General features: G+C 40.7%; 1 protein-coding gene across 1 annotated transcript in view; it reads right to left on the reverse strand.

Annotated features, from left to right (window-relative positions):
• Positions 1-8,148, reverse strand: part of LOC103192512 (serpin B13) — an 18,981-nt gene that overhangs the window by 2,770 nt on the left and 8,063 nt on the right. Inside the window, exons 3-6 of the mRNA XM_042780238.1 lie at positions 3,575-3,703; positions 3,099-3,216; positions 1,173-1,315; positions 326-481 (exon numbers count right to left, since the gene is read on the reverse strand). Coding sequence (XP_042636172.1) covers positions 326-481; positions 1,173-1,315; positions 3,099-3,216; positions 3,575-3,703 — 546 coding nt within the window. The remainder of the gene's footprint in view (positions 1-325; positions 482-1,172; positions 1,316-3,098; positions 3,217-3,574; positions 3,704-8,148) is intronic.

Below are 8,148 nucleotides of genomic sequence, written 5' to 3' on the forward strand. Positions count from 1 at the left end.
GTTTGAACCGCCAGCCTTCTGGTTAGCAGTCAAGTGCTTTAGCCACTATGCTACCAGAGCTCCTTAGAAGTCGTGTATGATCTTAAATATCCATGTCAGCTTGTCTCAAAATATTTTGGTCTTGCTCTTCTCAGTGAGCCTGATACCCTGCCGTGCTCCTGTTTGGATTTCCGCCTGCAGCTGCTAGACTGTGGGAGTATTTTCCACTTGGCGCTGTCAGGCACCAGCGCCACGTGGAAGACCTGTTTCCAGGCTCATGCAGCACATGTGTTGCAACTCAAAGCCTCAGGAGTAAAAAGCAAGCCTGCGGAGACTGAGTTCTCACCTTCTCCAGACCGTCGATGTCGTTCGGCAGCAGCACGAACATGCATAAGTCATTGTTTTTATATGGGATCCCCAGAACTTTGGCCTGCAAGTCCTCCAGGAAGGTGAAGCTAAAGGAACGCAGCTGCTTCATCATCAGCACTGGCTTACTCATGCTCTGCAACACACAAACAGGGCAAGTCACAGAGGCAGGTGATCACCAAAATCAGTTAGCTAAAATCACGCCAAAGGTAAGATCCCCAAGAATTAGCCACCAAAAACTCCCTGCTGTGGAGTCGATTCTGACTCACAGCGACCTCTCTGTGGGTTTCTGAGGCAGTATCTCTACGGAAGTAGATTACCCAATCTTCCTGCCGAGGACTGGCCGGTGGGTTTGAACCGCCAGCCTCTGGTTAGCAGTCAGATGCCCTGCCACCATACATTTCTGTAGTTTTGAGCTATTGTGGTACTTTTCTTTTTCTTTTTTAATCGGAGTGGCAGTTCAGTGGTGGAATACTCATCCTCCATGCTAGAGATTCGGCTGAGTTCCTGGCCAATGCATCCCCTGTGCAGCCCCTGCCCGTCTGTAAGCGGAGATTTACCTGTTGCTACGATTCTGAACAGGGTTCAGCACGCTTCCAGACTAAGAACAACTGGGAAGAAAGGCTGGCATCTAGTTCTGCAAATCAGCCAATGAAAACCTTCTACGCTCACAATGGCTCAATCCCCAGCCAATCATGGGGCGGCACATGACCAGGTAGCATTCCCTGCATGAGTCGGGGGCTGAATCAACAGCAACTAACAACTGCATGGGTTTAGCTTTTACATTCTGTGTGTAACCACATCAATGAAATAAAGAAGGATCAAACCTTGTTCAGCCAAAACTTCTCCTCCTTGGTATTTTCTTTCTTAAATTCCCTGTCCCATTGCCCTTTAAAATAAACTGTGTTCACCAGCACCAGCCTGGTGGAGCTGTTAAGTGAACCATCTGGAAACAGGTCCTTGATTTTTCCTACAAATGAACAACAACAAAAAAGAAAAATGGTTTAGCAGTCTTCAAGATGATCGGAGATATGCATGGCAGACATGAGGCAGATGGGCTTAACTGATCACTAAAAACCCAGCCAAGGAGCTGCTGGTAGAATCTGTAGAGAAGTCTGTCCATCAGTTATTTACCCCAATGAGGGCAGAAGATGTGATAGTTAAGAGTTGGGGCTCTGAGGTCAGACTGCCTCTGGTAGCACCCAATTGTGCCTTTTAACAGATGAGGAATTCTGGGCCAGGTATTTAAGCTCTCTGTGCCTTAGTTTTCATGTCTGTAAAGTAGGAACAAAACCTGCTTCATAGAGTTGATGAAAGGGATAAATGACTCAATCCGTGTAAAGCACGTACAACCCTACCTGGCACATAAGTACCCAAACCAAATAACTCACAGCTGTCAAGTCAATTCTGACTCATACTGACCCCCACATGGTTTCCAAGGTTGTAAATCTTTATAGTAGATTGCCTTAACTTCCTCCCACTGAACACCGTGTAGGTTTGAACTACGGACATTCTGGTTAGCAGCAAAATGCCTTACCCACTGTGCCACCACAGCTTCCTAATAAGCACTCACAAGTGTTAATTATTATTATTATCACTGCCCATTCCAGTTACAACCAGATATTTAGAGATTATTTATTTTATTGGAAAAGGAGCTGACTTTAATATGTAGGTGACTTCAGCCCATCACACACTAAATACTAAAGAATACCACCTTCACTCAACTGTTGGATAGACTCTCATTTTTCTACTTCTTTTCATTTTCTTGCCCTTAGGGAGCTTTGGTGGTGCAGTGCCTAAGACATATGACTGCTGACCAGAAGGCTGGTGGTTCAAACCCACCAGCCACTCCTCAGAAGGAAGGTGGGGCAATCAACTTCCGTAGTGATACTGCCTCTGAAACCCAAAGAGGGGTCGCTATGAGTCGAAACCGACTCGACGGCAGTGAGTTAGTTTGGTTTGTTTTTTGGTTTTTTGGGGGGTTTTTTTGAGAGTAAGCAGAAAAAAATAGTTCACTCTGAAATAACAGAGGGTTCCATGACAACTAAAATAAAAAATGTAATCTGAAACTCAGACACTAAACTCTCAACTCTTGCTCCCAACAGTGCATCGCCATGTTCACATTCCTCTCACGTATTTCTTGAGTGCTTGGGTCAGACTCGGGGTCAGGGAGGGGAAGGTGGGATGGGGACTCTGTCAAGCTCTCTGCTGTGAGTGAGGATGAAAAGTATATCCTTGAATGCCGTTCATGTGAAAATGAGGTCCAGGGGCTTCAGGTGCAGGTAGCAAGTAGCTGCAGGTAGCACACAGTCTTAATGGGAAAGCTGCATGTTTCCCACGGAAAAAAGGGAAAAGAAACATTTCCACTGAGGGTCCTACATTCAAAAAAGAAAGGCTCTGATGCAAAGGAAAGAATGTAAACCCAATACAGGTCTGAGCCAAGATCCAGTAGACACAAAGATAGTATGGCTCACGGTCATGTGCAAAGAGCATTCTGCTGTTCCCATGTGGTTGGCTTCCTGTGATCCGCTCCCTGACTCCCCTTGGTTCTCTCCACGTTCGCTCATACCATTCCACCAAACCATCTGAGATGCCCTCCCCCACCTCACCCAGCCCTACCTTTCCCACCCTGCAACCCATCTCAAGCCCCCTCCCAAGCTCTTCTCCATGGAATCCCATGCAGCATCACAGGGTTGCATGCATGCAGCAGGTCCTTAAGTGTTTTTATAATGAATGATGCACTCATACTCTACCGTTCATTTGTCTTTCCACCCAGGAATTAATCTTCTTTTTGCTTTCATCAGCTGCATTCACAAAATCAACAGGTTCCAGAGCAGCATGGTAATATTTTTCAACATAATCTAAGTATTTCTTTATGAGAAACAGGGAAAGAAGAGAAAGAAGTTGAAAAGCCAAATTCTCCATTGCCAATATCCCTAAATAATGTTTTATATCAGAATGGTGAATGTCATAAGCAGAGGTCTTAGACTCTGAGCACATTACCTTGAGTACTATCTGAACATCTTTTAAATGATATTTTTTAAGGCTAAAGCAGAAGTCTGAATCAGAAAAGACACTGTTAAATGTTCTAAAAGCAACAGAGAGAGAACACCCTTGATGGGGGCAAAGTTGGGTGGCTAATGTGGGCAGCATGCCTCCAGGACCCTCAGTCTTAAATGGATCATTCTCGAATATAGCTCACAGACATGGTGGATACAGCAAAATTTACCTGAAGGAAGAGGTATGTCTTCTCTCCAAACAACCTGTTGTTTATGCTCAGCTCATAATCATTAGTGGGTTTCTTTATTTCCGTCAAAAACTTTTGGAATTGGTGGTGTATCTCTTCTGTATTCTCAGTCTTCAAAATCAGAACAGAAATGCAATGAGTTATCTTGACCAAAAAAAGCTTGGATTCTTCCCAAATAGACATGGCTGCCAGGCCTACAAACTTCAGTTTGGCAGTCTCAGTGTGACCCCTCGATGTCAGGCATCATTACACAATCATGGGGATTGTGGAAACCATGAGCAAACTTAACTCCACAAAGAAGTCCTCTCTGCCTGCCCACACCACAGACCTTGCGTCTCTGACTCATGTCATGGTTTTGATCTCACACATAATTGCCCTCCAAATGTTTCATAGGCTTTGTTTATAGCTCCTCACAAGACTCTCAGCACTCAAGAAATGTAAGGCTTCCCCAGGTGATTCATCCACTCTAAACTAAAAAAAAAACTCATTGCCATCCAGCAGATTCCAACTCATAGCGACCCCCATTGGGTTTCTGTGGCAGTAAATCCTGGTGGAAGTGGATTGCTCCATCTTCCTTCCATAGAGCGGCTGGTAGGTTTGAACTGCCAACTTTCTGGTTAGCCGTCAAATGCTTTATGCACAGGGCCACCAGAGTTCCTTTTTTCCACTCTAGAGCTTGGAAATTTCTGTTCTAAACAATGGATTAGAAAAGTGACTCCTGCTATGGAAATGGACATCTCTTAGTGCTACATTTTGGGATGAAGAAAGATTTGTCACCATCTCTGGGAAAAATCCACATGAACTCTTTTGGGACGCACTACTGTAAGATCCATACGTTTCCTGACTAAGGACTCAGAAGTGCTCTATGACTGACCCAGCTGACCCCAATCACTTCCCAGGAACAGAGAGGAATGCCATCCCGCTGACTGTTGAGTGATGTCTCAGGACAGGCTGGGGCTTCTTTCACATGGGGTACAAGGAAGAGTCATCTTAGTTTTGAACTGAGCATACTATTCCTGACTGCACCTGACAACAGCAAGGCCTTCTTCCTGTAGATTATGAGAGGGTTTTGTTTGCTTGTTTGTTTTATATCTTTATTTCCTCCTGGTTCCCCAATGCCTACAGTAGTGCTTGGCATATAATAGATATTCACTTAATTTTCTGAATAATTTATAAACATTTAATGACATTCAGATTCAAACTATAAAAGAGTGCTGTTCTCATAAAATACCTGAGGGTGAATCTGACCTTTAAGCTACCTCTTTGCAACTGTGAGCTTTGAATGGCTGGTGGTAATTCAATGACCACTCAGGTTGACTGGGATAGGTTGTGTGCAGATCAAAGTATGGGGGCCTTTGGATCATAGCAGACTGTTAAAAAGAGAAGGATATGGTGGGACTATTTTTCCATTGGGCCAGTTGTGACTGACCAAACCAAAAAACCAAACTCACTGCCGTCGAGTCAGATCCAACTCATAGCAACCCCTCCTTGGGTTTCCGAGGCCATATCACTACAGAAGTAGATTGCCCAAACATCCTTCCGAGGAGTGGCTGGTGGGTTTGAACCGCCAGCCTTCTGGTTAGCAGTCAAGTGCCTTAGCCACTATGCCACCAGTTGACTTACAAATGGGGGAAGAAAGACAGACCTGTAGACCAACAAGTTTGGGGTTTATACTACTTCTGTGGCTTGAGACACTCCAAGCTAGGAAATTAATTTGAAGTAGCCCTGGACTGGTAATCCTCTAGGATCTTATTTCAGAAATAAACTCTCTTCATTAGAAAGGTAAGCACAGCCCAAGCTTCACTGGAGTTCCATAGATTATCAGCCAAATATGAGCTCATACTCCCAAATCACCAACATGAGAAAACAAACTCCATATTAAGAATCAGAAAAAAAAAAAAAAATAGTAAACATTCATATTATGTCTACAAGGGATTTAAATGTTAGTATTATCTGTATCACACTTTAAAAGCAAAATGTTAACTGGGAAAAAAATCATGATGTTGAACATATGATTAAGGAACAAGAGATTACTGACAATGCCAACTATTATCAGGTAGATTTAAGAATCAGCTAAATCTTCTAGATATGAATTAATATAAGCACTGAAATTTAAAAAATCAGTAGATGGGTTAAACAGCAGATTAGGCACTCCCAATTTAGTGGACTAAAGATCAAGCTGAACAAATTTTCTAGAATGAAGCATAAAAATAAAAATTAATGAAAAAAATATGTAAGACAGGTGAACAAATCTGGAAGATAAAACAAAAATTCTGCTATCCTTCCAAAAGGCAAGGAAGAAAGAATGGGAGAATGGATTACCAAAAAAATAAGTGACTGAGAATTTTCCAGAATTGATGAAACCTATGAATTTTCATGTTCAGGCTGGTAGAGTAGTGACTAAGGCACTTGACTGCTAACCAGAAGTCTGGCGGTTCAAACCCACCAGCCACTCCTCACAAGGAAGATGGAGCAATCTACTTCTGTAGTGATACTGCCTCAGAAACCCAAGGAGAGATCACTATGAGTCAGGTCTGACTTGAAGGCACATAACAACAACAAGCAACAACAAGAAAGCACAGTAAATAAAATTTATGATAACTCAAAGAAATCAATACCTATATATATTGAAGAAAACTCCAGGAACAGAAAAAGTGGAAAAGTTCAATATAGTCAGAGATAGATCACCTACTGAAAGATGACAATAAAACTGACTTCTCAACAGCAACAATAGAAGCAGATGTGAAATAGCATTTTCAAAGGGTTGAGAAAAAATATGAAACTAGAATTCAATACATAGCTAAATATTCATTCAAGAACAAAGACACACAGAACTCAACAGCACTTACTACATATAAATCCTTACTGAAGAAACTTCCAAAAAATGTATTACAGGAAGAAGTTTGTTGTTGTTGTTACGTGCTGTGGAGTCGGACCTGACTCGTAGTGACTCCTCCTTTGATTTCTGAGGCGGTATCACTATGGAAGTAGATTGCCCAACCTTCCTTCCGAGGAATGGCTGGTGGGGTTGAACCGCCAGCCTTCTGGTTACCAGTCAAGTGCCTTAGGCACTATGCTACCAGAACTCCAAAGAAAGAAGTTTAATGATCCCAAAAGGAAAATCTAAGTGCAAAAGGGTATGGTTACAAAGAAAAGCAGTAAACGTGTGGTTAAATCTAAACAAATACAATCCCACAAGACGATAATGATAATGTCTAGTTTTGAAATAATAAAGTGGTAAGATACAAGCAAAATATTGGCTAACAATAATATAACAAGGGAAGAGAGTTATTGAAATCCAAATGTTCTAAGATTAGTGTATTATTTAGATGAAAGAGAGAGCTATTAACTAAACTTATTCTTTGTGACACATGTTAGTTCATTCAAATGCTCTGGGTAACTACTAAAAATATATAGAATGCTTGAGTTTCAAATTAATAAAATTTGAGGAATGGTTATTAAAAGAAAATATATGTACCAATTCAAAATAAGGAAGGAATAAACAGAAAACCCCAAATAATGTAATGGAGATCATTCTAAACATATCAGTAGTCAGAATATGTGTAAATGGACTAAACTTTCTGGTTAAAAGATAGGTTCTCAGCAAGATTTTTTAAAATTAAATATTTAAAATGTGTATTCAAAGATTAAAACACTAAAGGGTTAAAAATAAAAGAAATAGATATACCAGAAAAACATCAATTCAAAGAAAGTTTACATAGCTATATTTAAATGTGACACAAAATTTTAAAGCATAAAACGTTACTCATATGATTTAATAAATTATTTAATTCACCAGAAAGATATAACATTTTAAAAATTAATGCACCAAATAACATGGACTCAAAACAGACTCAGTGAAATTTGGCAGAACTGTAAAAAGAAGTAATTAAACCAACCATCAAGGTAGGAGGTTTTCAACCTCTTCCCCACAATTGATAAATCAAGGTGACAAGATTATTTAAAGGGATATAGAAAACTTGAACAAAAAATAAAGTAGTATGCTCTAAGTGGTATATGGAAGCCTATAAGGAATAATAAGAAAATATAGTTTCTCCTTAACCAGGCAGAGAATATTTATGAAAATTGGTCAAATACTAGGTCATCCAGCAAATGTTAATAAATTTCAAAGAATCAGTACCTTACAGGATATATTCTTTACCACACACTCTTAAGTTAGAAATCAGTAGCAAGATACCTAAAACAAAACATAGATCAGATATATAGATGATAGATAGATAGATACCCACAGTACTACAGGTCCCATTCTCTCTGGACAACTGTATAAAATGGGCCTACACTCACTGCTAAAAGGAATAAATATTGTGATAAAAACAATTTGATAATATCTACTACAGTTGAAGATGTGTACAACCTACACCCCAGATATATACTCTAGACAAGCACAATCCAGTAGAAGTGTAATTCAAGCCACAAATATGAGCCACATATATAATCTGGTAGCATAGTGCCTAAGGCACTTGACTGCTAACCAGAAGGCTGGCGGTTCAAACCCACCAGCCACTCCTTGGAAGGAAGGTTGGGCAATCCTACTT

This window comes from Orycteropus afer, unplaced genomic scaffold (assembly GCF_000298275.1).
Source record: "Orycteropus afer afer isolate SDZICR_OR568_19922 unplaced genomic scaffold, OryAfe1.0 scaffold00029, whole genome shotgun sequence".
In the NCBI taxonomy this organism is placed as follows: Eukaryota; Metazoa; Chordata; class Mammalia; order Tubulidentata; family Orycteropodidae; genus Orycteropus; species Orycteropus afer.